General features: G+C 41.9%; 1 protein-coding gene and 1 long non-coding RNA gene across 2 annotated transcripts; one reads left to right on the top strand and one right to left on the bottom strand.

Annotated features, from left to right (window-relative positions):
- Nucleotides 1–1,499: 1,499 nt before the first annotated feature.
- Nucleotides 1,500–7,298, top strand: LOC115790845 (uncharacterized). Its single transcript, XR_004020819.1, has 3 exons — nt 1,500–1,617; nt 6,634–6,997; nt 7,120–7,298. It is a non-coding gene; the product is annotated as an uncharacterized LOC115790845 (long non-coding RNA).
- yap1 (Yes1 associated transcriptional regulator) lies at nt 6,150–26,346 on the bottom strand. The gene is made up of 8 exons (XM_030744812.1): nt 25,651–26,346; nt 24,360–24,595; nt 15,995–16,113; nt 14,998–15,111; nt 10,360–10,529; nt 8,252–8,379; nt 7,132–7,244; nt 6,150–6,932 (listed from the first exon to the last, which is right to left on the bottom strand). The coding sequence occupies exons 1-8, from the start codon at nt 25,849–25,851 to the stop codon at nt 6,700–6,702; spliced, it is 1,314 nt and encodes a 437-aa protein (XP_030600672.1). The 5' UTR covers nt 25,852–26,346; the 3' UTR covers nt 6,150–6,699.
- Nucleotides 26,347–27,230: the final 884 nt, after the last annotated feature.

Here is a 27,230-nt window from a genome sequence, read left to right as displayed (position 1 = left end):
GGCAGTGAAAGTGAACTCAGCTTTCCAAAATGTGTGGTTAATCACAGCTAATTCATTATGTAGCACAGGGGCCAATTACTTTTCACGCAGATACATTTGGACACCTTTTTTCTCTGAACAAATGAAATCATTCAAAGACTGCATTTTGTATTTAATAATATTACCTTTGGTACAACAATCTGAAACATTTAAGTGTGACAAATATGGAAAAAGCAGGAAACCAGGAAAGGAGCAAATACTTTTGAGTGATTTCGAACGTGGCATGGCTGGTCTGTTTCAGAAACGCTGATCTGTTGGGATTTTCCCACACAACCATCTTTAAGGTTTACAGAGAACCGTCTGAGAAAGAGGAAGCGGCGGTTCTCTGGGTGAAAATGCTCTGAGCTGAGAGGAAAGCAACAGTAACTCAAATCACCAATTGTTCCAACCAAGGTATGCAGAAGAGCATTTCTGAAGGCACGACATGTCAAACCTTGAGACAGATGGACCACAGCAGCAGAAGACCACACCGGGAGCTGAGAATCAGTTCAAAGTTCATGCTGTTCATTTAAAAACGTTCCATTTTCGGTCTGCTGTTATTGGAAGCTGCAGATTGAAGATAAACTGATGCTCATCTTTTGTGGATGTGTTCGAGTTTCAGAATTACTGAACCACTTTTTTTCTTTGCTGACTGAAATTAGTAGCAATGCTTTTTGTGACCTTGATGTCAAATAAAATGGATATTTATGCTTTATATGCGACACTGTGAAACGTTACAGTGTGCGATATTCAAAAGAAAGCGAGCAATGATTGCTGTATGATCAAACCAAACATGAGCTTTTAAAACCAAATGTTCAGCTGAACTGAAACAACCATTATGCTGGATAATTATACCTGCAGGTAAGTGTTGCTGAAGGACTCGAACATTGTTATGTAATAATGATTTCCACCAAATGGGTTTGAACTCTACACACTACAAATTATACTGGTTGTGTATTTTAGCCAATAACTCTCAGAATGACAAATAAAACAGGAGGAAATCTGTTGACAGTAAGTCGTCTCTGAAGCAACAGCACAAAAAAAATTATAATAATCAAAAATATATAAAAACAGAGTTGCTTGGATTCATAATTTCCCCTTTCTCCATTAAAATGTGTCCATTTAAAGATACTGAGAAAGAGATGTTTGTTTAAATGTGAAAGTGGGAAATCTTACTACAGTAAAAATAAATATCTAAATAAGATTCCTTGTAGTATCCTGTGATAGGTTATAATAAATAATTTAATAAATATTTACTCACTACAATTTCTCTCACAGCTTTCAGAGCATATGGGATAAAAAGTTAAAACATGTTTTAGAAGCATGTAGAGCTGTAGATTTGTACTGATGGGACTCATGATTGATGTCTTGGGTTTTTCATGTCATCCATGTTTGTATTTTTTGACGGCGCCTTTTGCCTCACGCTGTTTCCCACATGCCTCAGAAAACTACAATTCCCCTGATGCCTGTGTCAGGGTTTACGCAGATGTTTGGCATTGGGGATGATTGGCCTGATCCAAGACCCAAGTTTGGATGTTATTATGATAATGAGCTGACGTGTAACTGTCCTTTCAGTACCTGGCAAAGCCTCTCAGTCAGGTGAGTCATGTTCACGTTACTGATTACTTCTAAAACCATGCAGGTGTTTTTAAAATACACCGTTATTCTTTAAACCACGCCTCACCTGGAGTGTTGGCCTATGTCATCAGAAACGTCTGTGTTTATGGGTTTAGTGAGTTAAATGTCTTGGTATTTGAGTTTTCTTAATATAGTCATTTAAAAATACAGTAAAATAAAGAAAAGAGATGGGTGCAGTGTGTAGGCTACCGCCCAGTGCTAGAACACATTAGTATGGGAGCATTTACATGGACACACAAGCTACTGTGTACAGTCCAAACGGCTCGGGTTATTCAAGTTTTATTTTGAAAGTAATAACCGGAAACAACGCTAATGTTTTCCGTCTTGACTTTCAGGTCGTGCAGTAGTAGTTACTTACTATGACCACAAGAGGGCATCAACTTAGCAATGCTAACAATTAGCTTAGTTGAACTATGATGCCAGTAAAATAACTAAAACGTCAGTCTGTGTCCTTTTGACCCTTTTATTTCTTAGTGTGTGTTTTAAGGACACTCATGCGTAATTAACAATGTAATCTGTTACTGTGAAGCTGAGGACACACTGGCACGCTTAAGTGTACCGATTTCCGGGCACAGGGATGAATTCGTGTTCAAATAGCAGAATCCCCGTGACCAGACGAGGGGCTTAAAAAAAAACTCCCGCCTGAAGCATTTTTAAGCAAATGTTTTCTAATAGATTAGGATGTAATTTATTGGATAGTAGAAGAACAGACACATGATTTACCTCATACAGTTCGCCCTCTGGTGGTGCAACTTAGGAACCGCTACACTTTAAATGAACAAAGTTAGCGTCAATACATAGACGAGACTCTTCCGGTGAATGTCACAAAAATAAAAGCTTTGAATGTTTAACAAAATATTTACGTTTCGTACCAATTTCAGCACAGGACTGTGCACTATGTAAATTGATTAATTTTCTTTATTTTTTTTTTCTGTGAACGGACATATTCATATGCAATAAGCAATTTACTTGAAATTGCATAATTATTCTACTGAGTCCAATCGTTCATAGTGATGCCAGCTTTAGGCAAATGTTTGAGGGTGGCTGCTCTGAAATATGTTTTAGGCTTAATTCTTTAAAACATTTAAATGCGGTACCACACATGGAATATATTGCTGTAAAAGTGGGAGTGGCGCAGTGGGTAGGCGCTCGCCTTGCAGCTAGAAGGTTGCAGGTTCGAGCCCCCTGTCCCTGCGCTGCGTTGTGTCTTTGGGCAAGACACTTAAACCACATTGCCTAACGGTAGCGCTGGTCTCTGGCTGCATGACCGCAGATGCTCGTCACTGGATGAGTGATCTGGAACATCATTTCGTTGTGTGCCTTGTGCGCACAATGACAATGAGTTGAATCTAACATCTAAAAGTGAGCTATATACTCTGTAACATAATCATTATTCAATTTTATATAGTACTGTTATTAAAATGAATAACATTCTGAAATTAATGTAAACTAAAGATAAACCATCTCTGGAAACTAACAGAAACTAAACTGAATAAAAAAAAAACAAGTCCAAAAGAAATTAAACCAACTAGGAAAATAAACTATAATAACTGATCAACTGCCTTACTATTTTAGCATTTTTATTTAACCATTCACCAAAAAAAAAAGTTTTAAACTTTCATATATGGACAGCTATAAAAATAGTTAAAATGTATAAATATAAGTATTTAAGCTACAGGTGCTCAAAACACACATTTGAGCATTTACATGAAGATGTACTTGTCAGGCTTCACAGTGCATTTGTTCCCGTTATCATAGATTTATTTTGAAAGTAATGATTTAATGTGCTGCTGCTGTTTTTTCCCTGCTTTGTTTGTCATACAGTTGTAGTTACTTATTGTGACCACCAGAGGGCATTAACACCGTTCAGTCATAGTTTTTTCAGAAAATCTGTTCAATTCACGTTTTTATTTCTTACTGTCAGTGGTCAAGGTCACAGGTCACAGGTCAAATGTAACTGCTGTACTTAGACACACCTACCCGCTCAGAGCGGCTTCTGCGTATGTATGTCTGACTGTACTCCTTACTGGATTCACTTGCTTTGATAACAGAGTAGTTGCAGACTCTCTGTGACCACTAGAGGGCAGTAAACAAATTATTCAACAGTGCTAAAGCATAAAACTCTAACCGTACCTCCACCTAACATTAAACCACATACAAAGACAGTAAAAGTTAAAGCTCTGTGTGTGCACTGACAGACTTCATCCGGTGGTGATTTAATATTAGAGATACTAGAAAGAGGCCGGGAGGAGAATTTGTAATCGCGAGTCTTTCCATTTTGACCTCTTGTGGTCAAAGTGAGGAACTGCAACTTAAAATTGGCAAAGTTACTGTAAAGAGACTAAAAACTTCCAGTGAATAGCTTTAAAATAAAAGTTTTAAAATAAAAAGATTATATCCAGACAATTCTCTTGAAACATAATAATGCCTGTTTGTTTTTTCAGAAAAAGGCCAAATTGAGGTATCTGGTGGATCCTGTGTGATGCATTTAGAATTCATCTTAAAAACAATGAAATACAATACCACACATGGAAATATTACCACAAAGTATATACTTTATTTCAGGCCAATTTCAAATATCATGAAGAACGATATAATGTAACAGAATTTGTTCTAAAACACATGCACATTTCTATCAAAAAAGAAGAACAGATCATTACTGAATATAAATTCATTTCATGTGCATTTAGAAAACTCTAAATACAAAATCCTTTAACTCGTGATTAGTTCTACTGCTACAATGAGAGTCAACATCTAATATGCTCTGACAATTATACACTAAGCATAAAATCAGGTCTGTGTGACAAAATACATCGTTGCATCAAAACGAAAACTAGCCGTGCAATACAAGCACTGTGGTGTACCACTCATTTTAGTTGCATTGTTCTCACCAACACTGTTCACCCATCGTAAAATCCATCAACACGTGATTTTAATATTCAGTAAAATCAAAACTAAAGAGGTTTCTCACGAAGAATAAAAAAAAAAAAAAAAAAAGAGTTCATGTCCTCTAATCTAAAATATATATATTTATATATGTATAGTGTTCCATCAAGTTAATGCTACCCATTTAGTATTGGTTGGCAACAGAACCAGTGACGTCCTGCAAAGCCTCAACCAAGGGCACGCACAGCAGGCTGATTACTCAAAGGTTACTGCAGTAATGCAAAGATGTAGTCATAGTGTAAACATCAAAAAGAACGTGATTATGTGAGAATTGTCAGTGTCGTCGCAACCGCGGCTGAGTTTGTAAACATGTGAGTGCTTGTAGAAGAAATCGCTCATTTCTGTGCTCTGAAACCTCATCCTCAAAAATCTCAGGGTTAGTCACTCGAAACAACCATCCGGAAAAACAAAATCCCAGCTAGACCCTACTCAGACGTGCCCGTTAACACTTTAAACCATTTTCTCATTAGCTTATACGGTTTGTTCAAACAGAGGCTGATTTATAAATCACACCATTTCTGGACTCTAAAGATAGAAGCAAAAAAAAAAAAAGATTTTAGTGTCATTACAAAAAAACATCTTTGGAATCTGCCACAACAATTCCTGACTGAGATAACTGATTGTTTCTTTATTATTTCACACAAAAAAAATCCTCAAACACTGATTTTTTTTTTTCTACACTACCCCTTTACATGACTCTTAAACCTGCTTAAACTCGTCCCGGCTGAAGGCTAAACCTCTCATTTAAAACACTCAACGCGGTGTCGCGCAGAGGGGGTCGGCTCCCTCTTTGGGAAGACGTCAGTCTCATTTCAAACGTCGTAACTCTCGTATACTGTATGCGGTTGCAAGGTTTAATTGTTCAGAGAGCTGTAGTTTGTTCTGAGCCAAGAGACCTGCCTTTTTGGTTAATGTTCAGGAAAGATAGTAAAAGCTGCATGTGATCATCAAAAAATACAACAACATTAATATGGATACAGTAAAACCGAGACGAGAGAATCAGCTAAATGGGTTTAAAAAAAAATAAAAGAGCCCAAATGGAGTCGGATCACCCAGATTACGTCCTGACTGGCTTGATCTCATTGAAGTGATGCGCTGCGATAACAGTCGACCCTGTTAAATGTATCAATTCATCTATAAAAGGAGAAACAAAAAGCAAAATGCCATCTGATCTAAGCTATCATACATATGTAGTTACCTAAAAATAGAACACTACCAAAGATAAAACATGAATTGTGAATTAGGTTTGGAAAAGACAGATACAAAGAAGCTATGGTTAAAAAAAAAAAAAAAAATCCTCTCCTGCTTTTAAACAAAAATACAATTCTGATTATTGAACATCAGGAAAGCGCGGCCGCTGTTTACGGCGTGCTCGTGTTACAGAAATGTGGGTAATTATTCGTGTCGCTCGCGTCTCGAGAAAAACAAAACAAAAAAATACAACTGAAGGCACTTGATCTATCAAAAGGTTTAACTTAGACTTGCTGGCACAGCCAAGCAGCGGCGTAGTCGGTCCCCAGGTTCGAATCCCACCCCCCCACCCCCCAGAAACACGGGCCTCACGTTACCTTTACTCCAAATCAGTATTGTTCTTTATGCTCCAAATACATCATTTTTGGTTTCTCAGGCTTGTTGGAAAAATGATAATAAAGAAAAGCATGAGGCCAAATATAAAGCTACTAGCTAGATGCAAAAGTCCCAAAAACAGTTAAGTAGTGATGCTTCACGCTATTCTGCAAGAAAAAAAGGCTCCAGAGACTCCAGGGGATAACTGATGGTGGCAGACGAGTATAAGCACCTGCCCGGAGGGTAAATATGCCCTAGATTCACTGACAGACCTGTGAAAAATTTGGGGACCCTTGCATAATTGTCTGTTCATAGGCCAGCCTTGAAGACACAGACAAAATAAAGAGATAACTAGTGAAGAGAACAGAATACTGCCAGAGAAAGAGGTTGGCCTTACATGCTGACACAGACGTCCCGAGAGGCTCGCTGAAATGTCTGGTAAAAGCATCTATGATTCCTTCACAGATTAGAGCAGGCAGAAGTTCAGAGAGGAGGGAGAGGAGTGAGGAAGGAGCGGCCCGCTCAGCTCTTCTACAACCATGTGAGGAAGCTCTCCTTCTCCAGCTTGGTAGCTGCCAGCACGGACTCCATGTCGCTGAGGATGTCGGAGCTCAGCGCCTCCTGCAGGCTGGGCATCAGCTCCTCGCCTTCCACCGCCATGCTCTCCCCCTCCAGGGTGCCCAGATCCACGTCTGTTCCCGGAATGGCATCCAGGTAGTCGGGGAAACGACTGGGCTGCGTTGCCATGGGTGCGAGCGGGTCCCCTGATGGACAGAGGGCATAAATGTCGGGTCAACAATTCAGCTCTGACGTTTACATGAAATGTGAGGTAAATTTTGATGCAGACGTGTGTGATGTGCAAAACTGATACAAATGTCATAAATCCGTCTCCTCATCTCTGTGCGTCACCCGTTTCCTTAACGGAGGTGTTTTATTCTGTTTGGATCCCAGTTTTAGCCTCACCTGTGTCCATCTCATCCACACTGTTCAGGAAGTCGTCCGGAGTGCGAGGGACACTGTAGCTGCTCATGCTCAAGCCGCTGTCTGTGCTCTCATCCCTGGAGTGGTAGGTCCCGCTGGAAACGCACAAATGAAGAAGTGTTACCAATAAACACCACAACTTTCATCAAACTGACTTCAATGGCCTTCACTTAGCAGAGGCTTTCAAACTGAGTTTATCATTTAATAAAATTTAATAAAATTCAGAGGCCTTAATTCCCTTTACATATATTTCATAACTACGTGGTGACTGATCTACAGCTGGCACCGCTGAAACGGAGCCTCACTTTTCATTTTTTATCCTATATTGGAGCACGTGGGGAAAAGAGCAGCAAGGAAAGGGGCAACTGAGACAAAAAGAGGGGACATTTGACAAGCCTATACTAATTAGCAGAAAAATATGTAGGCAGAGTATGGCAGAGGCGCGATGAATGAGGCCATTGTGAGAGCAGAGGAGCGGAGGCAGCGGGGAGGAGGGGAGATTAGGTTGGCCTGTCTACTGACTGGACCACATGTTCTCATGGCCTGCTTGCTATTCAGCTCTTTTCCTCACTTTGTCTGCTCACAGAGGAACTAGAGCTTGCCCCACGGTATGCTAGGAATTATTTCCCAGCATACCGTGGGGCAGCATGCACACAATAAAAAAAAAAAAAAGCTTCCTGTATCCTCGTCGTTCAGCTCTGCAGAGCTTCAGGCCAGCAGCATTTTCTTTATTTTTTTTGTCTTTACTATCCAACTTGTGGAAACTGTCTCCACTTTAAATAAAAATGTGGTTTTGTCTTATTTCATAACTGCCACCACCATTTAAGCTCCAGTTGCCTTTACTGCAGCAGTTGCACACCAGAGGTCATCGTTGTCCCAGCGCAGACCTGCTGCTCTGAGTGAGTCATTACCATGTGAAGAGGGTTAAGGCCCAGAGTGTGGCCTTCTGCTTTTACCCATGCACACAGATCCCCTCTGACAGGTTCGAGCCCGACGAGCTGAACCAAAAGTCAGCTGGTGTCGATCTGAGTGCACCGTGAGGGCAGATTATCTCCACATTTTGCTCTACAGTGAACGCTGGCGGCGTCTGTTTGAACCGAACCTGTTGAGGAATGGATCAGAGCTGTTGGCCGTCATGGTCCGGGCATCTTGGGCCATAGGGGAGGACACGGGGTTCGTGCTGCCATCTTGATCCATGCTGGTGGGCAGCTGGTTCCTTAGAGCGAGCTCCTGCGGATAATAAGACACAAAACTCATGAGCGGCACTGTCAACACCACCCCCAAACATCCAAAGCTAATTATACACAGCTACAGCTTCATGCAAGCATTTTAGAGCCTCGCTGCTCTGCCGTCAGACGTGCTGGTCTCCATTTCTCTGAGTGCACGGTGTCGTATTACATGAGGGGGCCGGCCACAGTTGTAGGCGATTGTTTTCTACACATGATGAATCCGATAAGGTTGAGGATATGAAGTCATGTTTTTCTATTTCACCTCCTTCCTTCTGAGGGGAGGTGAACAGAGCTGGCCCTAGCCACCGCTTTCAGGGCTCGATAAACTGTTAGAGATGCACCGAGGCCGCTTTTTATTTTATTTTTGCCAAATGCAATACTTAGATTTACTGTACTTGCTGATACGAAGTACTAATTATGAGCAGGTAGTAATAACATCAGGTTTGGCTCGGTGGCGCTGTAGCGCGTAGTAAGTGTAGTCATGTGTCTGATATCTGGTATCTGCATTCCTTGAAACAAAAGTGAGGCTGCCCACGCTTTCAGCAGCTACATGTAGTAAATGTATCTCGCTGTGAGCAGTTTCTGCAAAACCAGAAGTTTCAGTTGTGCCAAAGTGGACCTGACTGCACTGTCAAAGCCACGTTCAGCAGCCCGCTCCAGGATTCACACTGTAGGCGTGTCTGCAGTGTTTCTGGTGTCCACACTTATGTTGCCATACATGAGTGAAGGCATAATTCAAATCCAAGAGGTACAGTGTAAACAATGGAGATGGTCATCAATGACTGATGATGATTCAATGCAACATTAATTAATTATCTTAGGGCACTGGAAGGGGGTTTAAGAAATCCACTCACCTATTTTTCATCACACATCTGCCAAGTGCTCCCTACACACACCTATAGCCTGCAGAGCTACACAATGTACTCCCAGCACACTCCACTGCATTTGCAAATATATCACAGCCTCTGCAATCCAAACAAAGCAGAGTTACAGAGGTTTGGGTTTTACTGGAATCCAGCTTTCAGTCTGACAGGGCTGCTCTGTACATGCAGCCTGGTCTGCAGTCCCCCAGTCCACATTTTATTTTCCACTTCCATCTCTATTAAATCGGCAGCCGTGGATGTCTGAGGTTTGGATAATTCGGTTGCTCGTGTTTCCTTGCATAATTGATGAATTCTTGTCCATCACTTTAATTATATTTGTCTACACAGGACACCAGGTGAAATCAGGCAGCTGCACTGAAATTACGCGGCCACTCTGAAAGCTTTGCTCACAGGCGTTCGTCATACGTGTAACAAAAACGGAAGAAATTTGTGAACAAAGCCACAAATCTGTTCTTGAGGCTTTTAAATGGTAACGAAGTTTCTGAATGCTCTCATAATTCCTCATGGATGCTAGTTTTCTTGTCCGTGTCACATTTAAGAGTGAGCAGTAAGCAGGCTGCATGAGCATGAAGAACATGTTCTCTTAGCAAGGACAGTTCAAATGATTTCCCCTCTAGAGTCCAGTGCATGCACACGCAGGGGTCACGTTCTACTGTGAACTTTAAACAACCCATGTGAGCCCATGCCACGGTAAACACAGTCACCAGCGCGCTCATTCATAATCATAAAGCTCCAAAGCTGGTGTTATGACACAGCCTTGAGTAAACTACCGAGCTCCACCCTGCGTGGGCTGTATGACACATCGACGTTAGGAAGTGATAAAATTACCACAGATGACTCACAAGATCTCATTGCAGGGTGGTGTAACAATAAAGACTGATCAAAGAGGCTTAAGATCCACCAGTATCCCCACAATTAATGACTCAGATTTTAAAGTTGTTTCACAGCGTAAACAGTTTGCTGTTGCACTCGTTCAGCAAGGTTCGGGGTTCAGTGTCCTACAATTAAACTGACAGAAACGCACTGAAAGCATCAGTTCACGGTACATCCAAAAAGTCCTTGAATGTTTTTGAAGCGCTTTAACTCTGATTCCTGACCTGTGGTCTCTGCCGAAGCAGCTCCTGTTGCTTCAGTCTCAGTCTCTCCTTCTCCAGCTGCTGCAGCCTCATCTGGTTGTTGCCTCCCATGACTCCACTGTGGGTGCTGGGGGGCAGCTGCCCTGCCTGTTTCACTGGAGCACTCTGGGAGATCCTCTGCTGGTTCAGGGCTACAAAAGAAAAGTAAGTTAGTTTAGGGCATGTGTGTCAATAAAATATCCTATTTGCAGAAATGGTATGAGACTGCGTTGCTTTAAAGGAAATTCTGAGGACAATCCCCATAAACCTGACTGCAAAATTTAATTTGGGGAAAAACAGAAAAAGTACTGTGCCTAATTTACGGCACACCTTTATCCTTGCAAATGCAAACAGGATTTCCATTTACCAGACTAAATACACTAAAATCTTCTCAACTCTCTTTGAAATCGATCTGCTACCTCTCCTCTTTAATGCGTGGCTGCATTTAAAAACTACATAACAAGACCAACAACTTAAGCATCTGTCTGCATGGTTAAACTGCAAAAAAGAACAAAAAAAAAAGGATCCAGTGCAGCAGGTTGAGTAGGACAAGGGAAGTGCCAGCACAAGTTGTCCACCTAGTATCTAAAACAATCACTATTCCTGTAAGACCTGATCCCCTCCCACTCGCTGACTAAGACAAGCTTTGTTAGGTTTGTACGTTGCATCAGTCATGACTTATCCTTTCATTGTGTGTTTTGTTTCCTTCTAAACAAATCGCAGATTATGCCTCAAGACTGAATGCCTCCTTACCCGGGCCTGATGTGTCCACTTAAGCTGACTGAATGCATGCAATATGACTGCTTTGTGCTCAGTCTGACAGATTAATATAACGCGGGGCCACATAAAGTAATGCAAACACTATACCACCACTAACTTAAATTTTAAAGCTCTTTCACACAACAGATGTTACTGCATTGTGCACTCGTGAGCTAACTACATGTTTACAATATCAGAACAAATGTGTTTGCACTGAAAACGCAGCTGTTTCCCAATTAGATCTTTATTCTTCAGTGCAGTGGGGGTGGGTCTCATAAACATAAGTATAAAGCACAATGCAATGCTGCAATCTATGCATGCAAAGTAGGTCACACGTTTTATCAGTGTAGTAAATGTGAATGTGTTGCACCAACAATAAAGGAGCCAGCGAGGTGTGCTGTTTGCTTATGTGCTTGAAGCACCAACCAAAACAAAGCTGTAACGGGGGCACAATTTTCATGCGGGTCTGCCCCCTCTCTGTTCTGTCCTGCCCGCCCCGGCACCTTTCTCATCACCATTCAGTCACTGTCTGTTTACACTATTGCAGGAGCTGAATGAGCCATAGCTGAGGGCTCTCCCTGGGAAGCTTGGGAGGCCCCACCTTGCCCTGCCTTCCACCATCCCCTCCCCTCTCTGACCACAATGTATCCCCAACAGCCCCACCCCAAGCCCATGCATGCAAACACACACACACACACACACACACACACACACACACACACACACACACACACACACACACACACACACACACACACACACACAGAGTCATGTAGGCGGCTTCTCTCTCCCACACACGTCAAGTGAATCCGTGGGAGAGTGTGCTCCTTCTCCTTGCTTCTTATCTTTGGCAGATACTGAAGCCTTTTGTGGCTGGAGCGCTCCGCCATCAGGGCACCATTAACTGTTCTCATGATGGAGTTTCTACACATGGGCCATGTCAGCAGCTGTAGATCTGCTACGGCCTGAGCTTTGAAGAAGAGCTGCATTCAAGTGATTGGATGCATATGGAGAGATCCACCGATACACAGAACCACACAGCAAAGGAGAAGTTCTCATTTCAAAGAACCTAGGTCTTTATTTTGACCGCAATTTCTATTCATGACAATAATCTTACTACATGTGAATATTGGCAAAAGGGAGTCTGACATGGCAGCCTCCAATCACCTCCTCCTCCGAACAACTTGGAGAAGGAGGTGAAAGAAACCCTACAAAATGCTCACGTACTTTTGCGTGCTTTTACAGACTATAAAAATAGCTGTGAAAGCATAATTGTGCACATTTTATTAACACTGTTTGTTCTCTGCCAAGTGCAATATTTTCAACAAATCTATGTTAATAAAACCCAAAGTTAAAATCAGCTGGAGTTTTCATTCAGGGCAGCCGAGTTCCTGCTGCACAGCAGAGTCAAGGACTCTCCTGCAGACCAAACAGCAAACAATAACCAGTGTTACCGAAGGAACTATGCACAAACATTTTGGATATCAAAGTAGGGAATTACATCTTTTTGGGTGAGACAGTTGCCAAGGATAGGTTCATTTCAGGGCCAGACTGATAGCTTAAAAAGGCAAAGAAGACAGCGCGCGTGTGTGTGTGTGTGTGTGTGTGTGTGTGTGTGTGTGTGTGTGTGTGTGTGTGTGTGCTTTTGCAGAGGTGGTTTGAGTAAGCAGCACATAGAGGCAGTGATTGCCGGTGGGCCAGTCAGATAAGAGACAAGTTAATGCTGTCTGCCTTTTGTCTTCTTCACGCACTCCTGCAACACAACGAGCCAGCAACACAAGCCCTTATCAGTCAATCGCACTGGCAGGCATATTACCCCACAAGATCACCTAGGGCAGGTAGAGTTGAAGGTGTGCTAGCTGTGGGAAGCTCTCTGTAGGACCAGGGCTCAGCACCTTTTAAGACTTGTTAAATTGAAAGCAGACAAATATTTACTAAGTTTAAAAAAGGCCTCTTGGGAAGGTGCTGTATTTCTACTGTCAAGATAAGTGATGTGGAGAAACAGTCTGCATGTGATGCAAACAAAGTTTTATCGTCTCGTACTCAGAGAGCGAAAGCCAGAATGTGCCGACTTGGCTCTGAGCGACATGAAAATAATAAATCAGGCAAAAATCAGGAGTGTGGGGCAACTTCTTGAATTATATTAATACATACTGTATTATCTGAGATTTATTTATTCTCATAGATTCGGCTTACATTCAATTCCATTAAATGGTCAATTCTTGCATTTTACAAATAAAAATGGGAAGGAATATTTTTTAACAGCACATAAACTCAAACATAAACTAGGCCGGAAACTGCTGCTGTACGGAGGTGACGTTATCAATAAGGCTCCAGCTTTTCTGCTTAGTGCTCTGACAGCAGACACGCACGTCTGACAAACAGTGTTACACTGAGGCTTCGTATGAAAACAAACTCCCAGAGGGGATTTTTCTTCCTGCCCCTCCAGAGCAGTGCATACGGGAAATGACATCTCCACATTAGCCAGCCCCCTTCTGAACTCCATCACAGCGCACTCAGAGCTTGTTCACTGCTCACCACCTCTTTGGACCTTAAAAGAGGATGCATGTTTATCCCATCGTCATTTTCTCTCTACTCCTCCGTTCGTCTTTCTTCCCCTTTTGCCTTGCCTCTCCCTACCACCCCCGTACCCTCCCTCGTCGCAGTTCTTTGACTGAAAAGGTCTGGAACAGATTAAGAGTTGGACCACAGAATAAAGAGGCCTGGCAAAGCTTCAAGTCTGTCTGGAGCTGCAGCAGAATGGGGCTGTGCCTGCACTGGGCCTCACACGGGGGGAAGGCAGCCGGCAACAACCCTCAGTTAAAGGCACTCTGCTGCTTTTCTTCTCAAAGCTCAAATTAGCCTCCATTATCAAAGCAGTTGGCTTATGATTGAAGACCTACATAGCAGCGGTATGGAGGTTTCTGAGGCACAGAAGCTTACTTCCACACAAAAAGTTCAAAATAAGCTCAAGTATAAGTACAAACAAGAAGATTCTAATAAAACAAGAAAACTTGAAATAAAAAGTTAACGTTTAACAATTTTTGTGAACCTAATTTAAAATAAAAGGTACAGAAAAAAAGAGCAAAATTAAAAGGTATAAACTTGAAGTATAACATTTAATGCTAATATCATTTAGAAGAAAATGATGTTTATGGCACGTAATGAGTTAAGAGCCCGGCTCTTTCTCCCTCTCCCTCACATTCAGGGGCCCAGCGGCCTTGTGTGTTCAAGACTTATAAATCTTCAAAGGGCTTTGCCGATCGGCGCGTCCCTCTCTTCCCAGCTGCCCCGCTCCCCTTACAACTCTGTTTTGAACTTTCCTGTCTGCCTTCAGAACAGAGACGCACAATTGCTTACATAAAATGTGCCCTTCACGTGGCCGCGCTCGATGGAAAACTAACACAAAATTTAAGCAGGCTGCACGCTGATTCACACATGTTGCCTTTGTGAACCGGGGTGAAGTTCCCCGGGGAACACTTCAGTGATGAAAAGCATGTCACCTGAAGCATAAATGAGTCAGCGTGACATAAGCCCTCATCTCTGGAAGTCTTTCTGGCACATGGGAGGATTAGCTCATTCCCATGATCACAGAGTAGTCTGAACACATGTACCTGGCTCTGTCGCTAATTCACCAACCACCACACACTCAAAGCTAACTGTCTAACTTTAGCTTGGCCCGGGGGATTAATGGCAAACTCAGCTGTTGTTACATGAACTTTGAACTACAAGTGGAGAAGCGACACTTCCCCAGCATTTTTTTATTGTATTTTTAGGTGTCTAATAATGAATTCCCTTAACTGAATACATGCAGCATGCCTGATATTTTACTTTAATAATCACAGTCTGTGGCAAACTCACCGTAGCGTGGCTCAAGTCGTGGGTCCAGCCAGGATGTGGTCTTGTTCTTGTGATTGATGTAGTAAATTTCTCCCTCTGCTGTGATAGCTTGTTCCCAGCCATCAGGGAGGGGTCCTGAGAGATGACAGCCGAAAACAAAGAGGAGGAGATGCTGCAGGTTCAACTGGTTCTCTTACTTTAAATCGACTGACATGATTTTATGAAAGTAATACTACTACAGGGAACTGACAAAGAGCCCAAAACGAAGCAGTAATTTCAGATGTACGTATCAGCTGAGGTGTGCATGCTAACACAAAATACAGACAGCAGAAGGAATATACAGGCATAAGAATTCTTTCATCTTTGAATAAATTATTGCTATCTGTCACTGAAATCAAACAAGCCTGTTTGTCAACATTTGACAGAAGAATAACACAGAGTTACTGCAACTGTCATCTCTAATCTCTGTACGGTTTCACTGCCGAATGCCACACAAAGTCCAGAGAATCGGGTCTGGCACAGGACAGGACACAGTTCACCTCAGACGCACCGTCACTGCCGGAAACCCCGAGTTTGTTCAGATGAGGGGCAGCGACTGCGTAGAGCATGTGAGAAGAAGGGCACATGAGGCTGTGCTTTCTGTGGACCGATTCCCTGCTGTATTTTCACCTTTAAGCACATTATACCGAGTTTGTGCATGTGCAAAAATGGTTAGTGAGTCAGAGAGCTGTCAGACAGGCCGTGAAACGTTCTGCCTCGGTCTCACCTCACCTAGGGCAAATTCCAACGGCACAGACAGAACTGAGGTACACCAAGTATTAACAGGTAAGAACCAGACTGTATCTGACTTCTTCAGTATATATTTCTTGTGATAATTCAAAAAAACAAAAAAAGGAGAATAAAGCTCTACTTAGTGTGAAGAAATAACTGCACGACTGAGTTTATTGCTGAAAATTCTGCAACACATGTCATCCACCACCTCTATCATTAAAACTAAATGTAATGAACATATACACACCACTGGCTGGGTTCATAATATTCTGCTGCTGGACCGGCACCGAACTGGCAGGGGGAGGCTGGTTCAGCTGGAGCATGGCCTTGCGAGGGTCCTGCCAAGTGGTGGTCTGATCCATGTGGCTGTAAGGAGACAATAAAAACAAGTCAATAAAAACAAGTCACAAAAATGACCACCTATGTTTTTCCACACCTAATGAGCAGTAAGGTCAAACCAGGGCTATGTCAATACAATACATAAGGTCACATGCAGTAACTGATGACTCAGAACCAATTCAACAGCCTCACTGATGAAAACGTGGACTTGTTTTCTGTAAACGATCACCGTTACTGGAAGTCGTTCGTTCATGGTTTGGATTAAACTGAATGTGCTATGAATAACAATGGGAGAAAGCAGCTTTAAATGATATTTTAAATGAGACAAAACCAAAACAACGCATCACAACAAGCGAATAAGTCAGGCTGGAAACTTCTTGAAAAAGTTTAAGAGGCTATGATTGGTTGGAAAACAACCATTGTAATGTCAAACAATGTTGCTCCATCTATTTTTTTGGCTCATCTTTGCTGGGACAGGATCAAGCCCTGGGGGAGGGGGCATTGTGTTTCACTCTGTGAAGGCATTGATAATTAGTGCTTTGTTGGTACTTGTTGCTTGATTAAGATGGAAAGCTAATACAGGAAGCCCTCCTCTCCCGAGCAGGACCCTCTCTATTGAGGGAGGGTCAGTCCCAGGGCTCAATGCAGGGGGTCCTTTTTCCTGGAAGCGGCTCGGACACTGCAGAGTGTCAGGGGCTTTAACAATCTGGCGCCACATTTACAAAGCTTTCACCTGCTTGACAAAGGCACAGACTGAGCTACGACCTAAAACCCCACCATTCACTTGTTTTCTTTTTTGTTGTTGTTGTTTTAAAACATCCCATTTGAAAAAAAAACAAAAAAACATCTTAGACAAAAAGGCAAAAAAAAAAACCTCAAGTGACTTATTTATGCAACTTGTGCATTTATATTACAGCTTGATTGAATTATTTCAACACACATGCCAAAAATAAAGAGCTTGTTTGTCATGCACCGAAATGTTAACCATAGCTATCTATTATACCCCGGCTTCTAATGCTGTCCTTCCACCCACTGCGTTTCTTTACAACTCGCTGTTAATTTGATCCCAAAGCGCCATTAGCCCAGATTTTGGAACAGCTGGGTGAAATGAGAGATTCAGAGAGTTTCTCTGCGGTAATCCCAGCCTGCCTGTCTGCTCTCGATCCCAGGCCAGAGAGCGAGAGGACCTGACTCAGCACTCCTCCCCCTGATACAATGCAACCCATTTTGAAGCCCCCCTCTTGTTTATGCTTTATTGATCAAAGGAGCTGCCAAATCCCCTACCAAACCCTCCCCCAGCCCTCACACACATGCAAGCACCACAAACCAAGCAAAATAGTTGGAACTGCTCAGACTGGAGGGGGCCCTTGAGAAAGAAAGGTCAGGGAGAGGAGGGGCATACAACTATTGAAAAGAAAAAAATGAGTGAAAGTTAAAAAAAAAAAAAAAAAAAGAAAAAATCTACAGAAGCAATCCCTCTGAATTCATTGGCTGTGTGAGTTGCTGTGCTTCTGTTACATTTGCTGCCTTTTTTCCCACTCTGGAAACTATGACATTTGTTATAAAGGGGAGGAGACAGGGAGACGGGTGCTAGGATAAACGGGAAGGGAGGGTTTGCTGTAAATGAGAGGCCTGCACATCTTTGCACATCAACGGCAAACATAAATGCTAAAAGTGAAAAGAAAAACACAGATAGGAAGATGGAACTTCCAGGCCTCACAAAAATGTCATTCTCCTAGTTGAGCGCAGATGAATGACACTGAATTTTCTATCACAGACTAGTTAGAACCACTAACTTCCACTGATCAAATCAGCCACGAATAACGTAAACAAAGCCTCGGTTCAAAATACAAATGATCTAAAAGCCTGTGATGAAATCTGCTCTCAGTTCAGTAGCACTGAACTATATTCAAAGATCCCCTGGGAGGAAATGAGAGAAGTGGTAAATGAGTTACCAAGAGTCCGCAATTCATCACCAGGTTTTAAAACTAAAAGATAATCTATTCACTCAACCTGCCCCGAACCATATATGGTCACTGCTTCCTGTAGGTGAAACATAAAACAAAACAATGTCATGGCAACTGTTGGGACGGCTGGAGGCCACCAGTTGCTGTTAGGAATTGCTGATGATCTGCAACCCCACGGTCACAACTGCTCGGTGTTGTCTTTACATGTTTCTGACACCACAACGAGCACAGCAAGTACCCCACCCCCAATGCATCCCCAGGGCTGGGCAGCAGACTCACAGAACAATGTTTGTGGGCCGGTCCTAATCCACACAAATGCAGCTAAATTTGGAAAAAAAAAGTTTGCGTTTTTAAGAAATCTGTGAAACTGTGGTGCCTTTCCCAAACATTAACAGGGTGCTTAAAGTAAATCTGCTCTTTTGGCAGATTTACTTTAAGGAACTGCTGCTGCGTGGTTACACACTGAGGACGTGGATGGACAAAAGGAAATAAGAATATATGCCACAAGTGGTTACTTTGTTTACCTTTATAGACACATTTCAATCCATAAAAAAGATGAACCAGCAGCTTTATTCTATTTCTGCCATGTGGTTTACAACAACATCATCATCAACAACCTCCTTACCGGAGCGCTTTTCTTTCTCCCAAATTCAGCCCCTTAGGACGGATTTTGTTTTCCTGAAGAAAACATCCTAAAATTCCTATTGTAGATGACAGGACAGCGTGGTGGGGAAAAAAAAAAAAAAAAAACTGTCTGCATTGCTGTGGCCATAATCTCATGTTCATCTGTGAATCATAACAAACTATAAACGCATCATTTCTTCTGCAAATGACCAGGTACTGCAGCCAAGAAGAGCACTGACCTTCACATGCGACCCTTTATTTTGCCATCTTTTGCTGAAGCTGTCATGTTCAACCGTGTCTGCAAAGATCCCAAAGCACCGTTTGCTCTGCTCAGAGCAAAGATGTGAACTTAACTGATGTATTGAGCCAGTGTTATTTATAATGAGTCTTGCTGAGGCACGGAGCATGAAGGCTAAACTTTACTCTGCTGAAATTACCTGGCATGACTTATAAGCTGTTCAGGACCAAAAATACAATGCAAGTGTTTATTATTAAGGACTGCAGAAGAAAGAAATGCAGAAGTCTGAATTCTATACTTGCTTTTTCAAAGACTGCAGTGAATTACTCCGGTGTTACGAACTAGTATGACAAACACACAGCTTGCTTGTTTAGCCTCATGAAAACTGTGGCAGTTGACCTCTGGCTTTGTGGATGAAGTCTCCAAATAACCTGTGCTACCTGCAAAACAGCAGATCAAAGCTTGATTTCAGCCCAGGCTGACTGATTATTCCACTGAAATTGCATGCCGTCAAAGCCAGATGTCAAATGCTGCATTTTGCTGGTGTACAGGGGAGTGAAGCTATGAGAAGAGCAGCAGTGATGAAGTACTCCCACAGCTGAGTTGTCAAATGTTAAAAATGGGATCGTCAGGCCGCAGGAGCTCCACCCTGGGAGTATGTGCTTGGAAGCTGGTTGAAGCCAATGACTAAAGAGTGCACAGAGGGAGGCCAGATATAATCAGGCCTCTAAGTTGAGGATGACCACCTCCACTCTGGTTGACTGGGGATGCCTGGCTGCCTCTCTATCAGCAGGACATCATCAAGAGAGATTATTGGGGCAACCTTTGTGACCCTATTGTGGCTTTAAGTTTCCCTTTGAAGGGTGGTTTGGATTAATGAGGAAACTGCTTCATGGAGGACCGGGACTGAATGTTCCTCAGTTTTTCTGCTATTTATTTTCCAAGAGTAAATTCAAAAGATTAAAGGTAATTTTAGGGATTGTCACGTAAATATACTTATATAGATAGTAAAAATATACACAAATATTTATTAATTTTACCTGAGCACCATATGCCATTAGTCTAAGTGTTTTTTTTGGGAACTCTAAACCCCACCTGAGTGGGCCACCTCTTAGATACCGCATCTCTGTGGAGATGCCCTTAGTGACAGTGGAGCCATTGATGTCTGAAACAGAGGTGTTACATCAAACCTTTGGTAAACATTAGTCTGACTTTCTCACAGTCCGGTTTGTGTACTGAGCTGACAGGCCAAAGTTGAACAGGAAGGTTCTTGTCTGTGTGTGGTCAATAAACCAAAAGTTTGTCAAACACAAAGTTGCTCCAAATAAGGGCTTTGCTCAGGCTTGCAGCCCGAGCTTCCCAGCACCATTTGTGACTGACCAAGTGGTCTGGGTTAGCAACATCTTAGAATGAAATCCAATTTGCATATTTAGCACTTTAAACTCTGCAGATTTGAAGTCCTGAAACACTTTTGCTCACATTAAGATCGGTGTTAGCCAAACTGTAAAACTAAAAAGTTATTTTATGCCAAACAGATAGAAAAGAACATTTATAACAAATGAGGCATAAAATTTCAACGATACATTTTTTATTTTATTTTTCACTGGTATATTAATAACCAGATGAAAAACTTTCAAGCTGTCCCCATCGACTATGGTTTAAGGGACAACAATACAACAGTGCAATGGCAGCTTTTATCTAATTGATGGCACTCTGGGATTCTGAGACGCCTTCTGTTTTAGACATAGTAAATATTAATATGCTGTCTGCTGGAATTTATATCTCAATATAATCTCATAGTATGAATCGGCTTTAAACAGTTATTATAATGTACTACAACACGAGCATAAGGTCCAAGTAAACACGCTGATCTTTCCTGCACAAACAGGCAGTCTCCAACTTGTATTTAGTGCAACAGATGTTCAGGAAACCGCAGACAGGGTATAGTAAAAGCTAGACTATCAGCCTATTTAGTGTTACCAGGGACTCTGCAGTCATGTAAAACTCAGAAAATAAATGTAAAAAAAAAAAAAAGATCCCTTAACATTAAAGAAAGGATTTATCAAAGTTCTCCAAAGTGGATAATCATCTCCTTGCACATCAGTTACGCCTGAAGAGAAACCAGGCTCATCAAAACATTTTAAAAAAGCCAGTGGAGAAAAGACAAAAGTGTCGATCAACACACAGATCTACCTGCCCCTCAGGGCAGATAATAGCCTCTCCCCCCAAAGCTTTCCTCTGCTTTGGGCTGACTTCCCACGAACTGAAAGCTCTTTCAAAGCTGCATTTAATAAGCACCCGGAAACAGTGATTACCCCTCCCAGTTCACCGGTGTGTCTAAATTAGAAACCTTCATTAGTTTATGACCCAGCCCTGAAGATCATCCCTGCCCCCCATCCCAGCAACAACCAAGGTGACCCAACCTCTGTGCCCCTGCTGTCATAAATCAAAGGCCACAGCAAACTGCTGGGAGAAAGAGGAGGAAAGGTCAACAGACTTTGTTGACATTCTCCCAATATTTGTTTTTAATGTAACAGCCAAAATAACAACAAAAAGATGGCATCCTATTTGACTCTGATTACCATTAGGGCTGCCACTATTGATTACCATCAATACCTATAAAAACGTGTCATTTTTATTTTGTTTAAAAGGACTATAAGATGTATCAGTTAAACTACATTATCAAATTATCTTTAAATCACTAATCAGAAGATTTTTTAAAAAAGCTAAATCTGCCGCTGCGACTATTACAGCGCTACGTCCATCACTCATGATCGCTGGTTAGTATTCACACCAAAGTCTGAACGGAGCATTTCAGGTGTGAAGAAGAAGAAGGTTAAAGCCTCAACAAAGCCACCACTCTCTCACCCCCATCTTTAAACTTCACGTCAGCCATTTGTCTATTTCGGGAAGGCTCACATGAGTCTCAACAGGCCCGTGGTCTGAATAAAGATCACTGTTTCGCTGCTGGGACAAAGGGGGAGGGCACAGTTTCTTTTGGCCCCTCTTCTAGTGATCTCCACATGGCTGCCATTTAACTTCATTGACACGGAGAGGCACCATCACAGAGCCACAGCTCCATTCATACCAAAACAGAGCATGACTTCTGAAGGAGTGAGACAGAAATCTGCAGACTCGGTGACTCAGAGGCCAGTTATTATCATGCATAATGCAGTGGCGCACTAATAGACATCCGAGGAGAAGTAGTATCTTAAAAAAAAACAAAACAAAAAAAAACAAGTTCAACCCTGAGTTAATTTATCTCTAAGGACAACAGCAGCAACCAGAGTGAAATGTGAGCCCCCAACTCTCTGCTCCAGTCTGCTTTGCTAGCTGGTGACCAACTCCCCACCCCCACTAGTCCATACCAACACACACACACACACACACACACACACACACACACACACACACACACACACACACACACACACACACACACACACACACACACACACACACACACTCTTTCTCTGCTTCACTCTCTCTGTAATATGTGTTGGTCAGACAGCCCCTGTTTATAAATAGGGGAGTGTCTTTTCCAGCAACTCTGGCAAGCCTGCTTTTATTCCAGATCCAATATCTGCTCTTTGATGTGCATGGAAGACGTCTCCTCGTGTTTTCCGTACTCAAACACAAACACAGTGTACTATACGCTCTCTTTTTGTACAACGTGCCAGTTGGAAAAACAATTAAAGTCTCTCTGCAAAGAAATATGTTTCACATCCAGTTAACGTCAAACTTTTAGTGAGCTGAAAGGAAGAAGCTCTGGTTTGTAAACAGGTATACGCTGCTCTAATCTGCACGTTATATCATCTATAAATCATTTTATAGATGCTAGTTTACCATTAAAAAGCAAGCTTGATTTTAATACTGACCCCTGAGATCAAATGATTGTCTTTCCGTGTACAAAGACAATCTGCTGACACACCTAACTTGTGAACTTATGGCCTATAAATTTTATTGTGACTTTCTCAGTATTTAAGGACTACAGTAAAATACTCTGTCTTCTTGTAACCTGTTTGGAGTCTTACACAGTTAACACTCCAAAACTGTTACATTGTTACAGAATTCTTACGTAAGGAAAAAGAAATGGTTTAAATAGTCCTATAATATTCCAATAAACTAAATAATGCAACAAATGTTGCACTACAGGCTGGTTTGTCAAAATCAGCTCTCTAAACTACTGCAGTGATCCTGAGTGTTTCAGAGTAGTGTTATCATCCTCGGTCCATTTTTTAACAATTTTCATAGAGCCTCTACAAAATGGGCCAGATGTTCTCCAGATGTGCAACCTTAAAACATGTGGTAATGAAAGCTCTTTTTTTTGATCCAAGTAAGTTTGAAGCTATCATGTTTGTCCAGACTCTGCGTCAGGGAGTGAGATTTCCTAGAACTGACAACACTCTGCCTTTGAGAGAGTTAAAGAATGACAACTTTTTTTTTTTTTTTTAAACGCGAGCTGCTGAAGAGTTCGTAAACTTTGGAACACTTCACAATGAGCAGAGCACATTAACATAAATTGTTGACAAGCACGTCACTTTTATGAATAATTCAACCCATCTTTGCCCAGAGTTACAGACAGTGAGGGGATAAAGGGCAATAAAGAACAGAAAGCCTCACAACCGAAAAGTAACCGATACACCCAGTGACAAGCCTAAAGGTCTCTGTGGTACCTCCAACCAAGAAACGTACATTACTGCGGATGATTAATGTGGAGGAGATCTGCTGGTTAGCAGAAGAGTTTTGCAGAACTTTGTCCTGTTCTGTCTGGGGCAGCTACAGTGGTCCATTGTCTCTACTGAAACCTGAGACCAAGAAAAAGAACACTAGATACAGCAGTCATCGCTCAAAAGACTTCTCTTGTTTGCTGAGGCCACCAAATTTAATAACCTACAATTTAACTATTGCAGTTCGTCTCTTTCTGGACACAGTAGCAACTATTGTGTAGCAGATTTGAAAATCATTGTCAGCATAATGTATGCTGAACAGAGCTGTAGTATGGAGAGCTGTGCGCAGACCCGTCTCAAGACCGCTGCTTTGGTAACTTGGCCATTATTGAAAAATTAAAAACTTTCACTCTCATATTTTTCAACCTGTGAGTGTACTGCTTTATAAGCTGGTCTGGTCTTTAAATATGACCACTGTACTGACTGGAAATAGAGCTGTGACCTTTCACAAAAAGTAAATAAATAAATACTTGAAATAAAGACTTGAAACACATTTCCTAAATTTGCAGGAACATAAAATTAAGAAATGTTATAATCTTTGGATGCTGGTAAAATTAGGCAACAAAAACTTCCCATAATAACTCCAAAAACATTAGGTTTGTGACTTACTTCAAAAAGAAAGAATATGACTGACTTTCCAAAACATTCCTTCAACTTTCCAGGACTCTGAGATTTTCACAAACTGCATAATGCACTCGATGCCAGCGTACTTACTTGAGGAAGTATCTCTGCCCAGAGGCGGTCTTGGCCATCTCCCACCCTGGAGGCAGGGGCATGTCATCAGGAATCTCATAAGAAGACTGACGAAGATGTTGAGGAGAGGCACCTGCTGAGCCCATGCCAGACAGTGAGCCACCAGAAACGGCTCCTATCTGCAGGGAAGCAGGGGATGAGTGTGCTCGGACATGGTGGGGGGTGAGCACTCCGCCACTCCCAGCATCAGTGCTGGCCTGTGTTGGGGTTGGAAGGGAGACAGCATGAAAACAGCTGAGTCAATTTTCCTTTAGGGAGTTTGTGTGATTACCCCCAAAGACAGTCATCCTATAATGATTAGAAGGGGCAATATGCAACGTTCATAACAAAACTCATTTACGCATTTATTAAAAAATAAAAATAAAAATGTCATTGTTCGTTTCAAAAACAAAATGAAACCGTGTATTGAGGAATGAACAACAAACAGTTGTCTCCATAATTTAGACCGATTTCATATTTTAGTCACTCCTTATAAATTATAATCGCTTGAAGTGTATTTAAATTCTATTCATGTGCATGTGAAGGCATGTTTTAGCGTTATTCGGGAGGTGGGATCCAAGGCCTCTGTGGGGCACAAAAACGCATGCGCAGTACTTGGAAAACTCCCGTCCTCAGGGTTACGGGGAGCGAAGAGCTGGAGATGGGAGGAAGGCCTCGGGGAGGGGCAGCGGGTGAATATGGGATCATTTAACCATCTTACGAACTGCAAATCATCTTGTTTACTGAAAAACTGTGATTAGAATATGGCTGCAAATATTCAGTCATGAAATATTAACAAAAACATCCCCGCTCATTGACCTGTTCCCTTATCTCAAAGTTTCTGACAACTTTAAACTGAGCGATATTCTTCAGTTTTCTTGGACACATAAGGCCAAACTTAGATTTCTGAGTATATTTTCGCCGTCTTATAATCCCTCACCAACTTTACTGTTTGTTTCTGCAGTGAAATGTGTTAAGTAGAGAGTAAATTAAGTTTTAAGTGCAAATAACACTTCCATCAATAGAAACGTGCACCCATTTAAGCATGTCAGTACAACTCCGCCTCAAAGTTAAAGGCTTTTTTAAAAATGTGTTCAAAGATGAGTGATCAATAAAAAAATAACGTTGAAGGCTAAAAATGGCTACAAATTCGGATAAAGTAACTGTTCACTGAGTGGCAGTCACGTAGCTCCTGTAGGCCGGAGCTCGACAAGATGGGCCCTGCTTAGGTCGTGATTTCTGGGAAGTGGAAGGAGAATCAGGGCGGGCTTACTTGTCTGGAATGAGACTTTGGTTCTGGGGGTTTGAAGAAGGAGTCTGGCAGCTTCCTCATCCTCATGGGCACCGAGTGGGGCACGGCGTTGCCTTTCGGGTTCATCACGGCGTTAAAAAGCGCCTCTAGGTCAGTCTCAGAGTCGCCCCGTACATGGACGATCTGGTGTCCGGCAGGGGGGTTGTGCTGGCTCGGATCCATCGTCCCAAAACAGTCTCCCAACTTTATGTTTAAAAAAAAAAAAGTTCGGTTTAGGAACTCAAAAAAAGAAACGTGAGCCAATCCAAAACTTTTTTTTTCTTTTCACGCCGGAGGAAATCTGAAAATCACGACGACACTCAGTAAAAGTTGTCCCGGGTCATTCTAAATTTCACAAGTCGAGAACTTGGTCTTCTTCCAAAGTGTGTTAGCTGTCGAAATCTGCAATGAAAGACAGCCTTTTCCTGTTGTTTCCTGCTGGCATACTTGTGAACGTAACAAAGCGCATAAACTCCACACTGGAATTTATGCTGTCGTCCCCCCCAAAAAAGCGCAGATGCAGCCACAAAAGACGAAAAAACACCGCAAACGGCTGCGCGAAAGAGTCCAACTTTTTCTGAGTGCGGCCGAGTGGAAGCTGTTGTTGATATTCTTTTAAGACAGGCTCATAGTGAGCAGCTCAAATCTCCGCCGCTCACTTTCTAGAAAAAAAAAAAAAAGTTTGCCACAGTCGGGTCTAAACTTTGGGCAGGACATCAAACTTTGACTCATGGGATGTCCGCTCGGGGGGGGCGGAGCTTACGGCTCCGGCTGGGACAGGAGTGTTTAAAGGTGCAGTCTGTGAAGCAGGGGCTTTATTTATGGCCATTTCCTCTGTTTATATCAAACTATGAAATTCAAATGAATTATATGTTTTAAAAAGATACATTTTTACAAGACAAATCACAGCTTTTTGTAAAAATCTGCTTACCCTCACCGCCCGTGGGACAGAGTTTTGACAGTCTGCAAACGGTCTTTTTTGTTACTGTTTATGTAATCTTAGACGCGACAATCTGGGCAAACAACTGATGAATTATGGTCTACAGTTATGGCCCATTTGGCAGTCCAAATGTGGATGTGTTAAGTAGCTTAGGAAGAAAAGCAAAGAAAGTCCACTATGCAAGGAAGTTTAAACTAATCCCACTTACAGATGCAGCAAAAATACACATATAGAGATGAACAACTGCCAAAGCAGTGTAACAAAATTAAACCAGAATTTGAAGCCATAATTTGCAATAAGTTTTTTTTTGTAAAAGTTGATTTATATGCGTGCTTTCTTTCACAGAGCAGTTGTCTTTTCTAGTGTAAAAACATGAAACCATATTGAAATAAATCTCATAATAACTTACAATAAAGGGTACATGCTAATTAAAAATCTAAAAAGATTGAAATGTCATATTTTTCTTCACAGGGTTTATTTGTAATACATACAAACGCTATTTCCAAAAAAAAAAAATCTGAACAATAACTACAAAAAAAACTCTCTCATCGGTTTGTGTAATGGTACAGTTTTTTTTTTTTTGTCCCTTTTACAGTGCTCATGAAAAGTAGACCCATGCAGT

The sequence above is a fragment of the Archocentrus centrarchus genome, chromosome 13 (genome assembly GCF_007364275.1).
Source record: "Archocentrus centrarchus isolate MPI-CPG fArcCen1 chromosome 13, fArcCen1, whole genome shotgun sequence".
NCBI lineage: Eukaryota > Metazoa > Chordata > Actinopteri > Cichliformes > Cichlidae > Archocentrus > Archocentrus centrarchus.
Note: the sequence above shows the minus strand (reverse complement) of the source record. Positions and strands in the feature narration are given on the sequence as shown.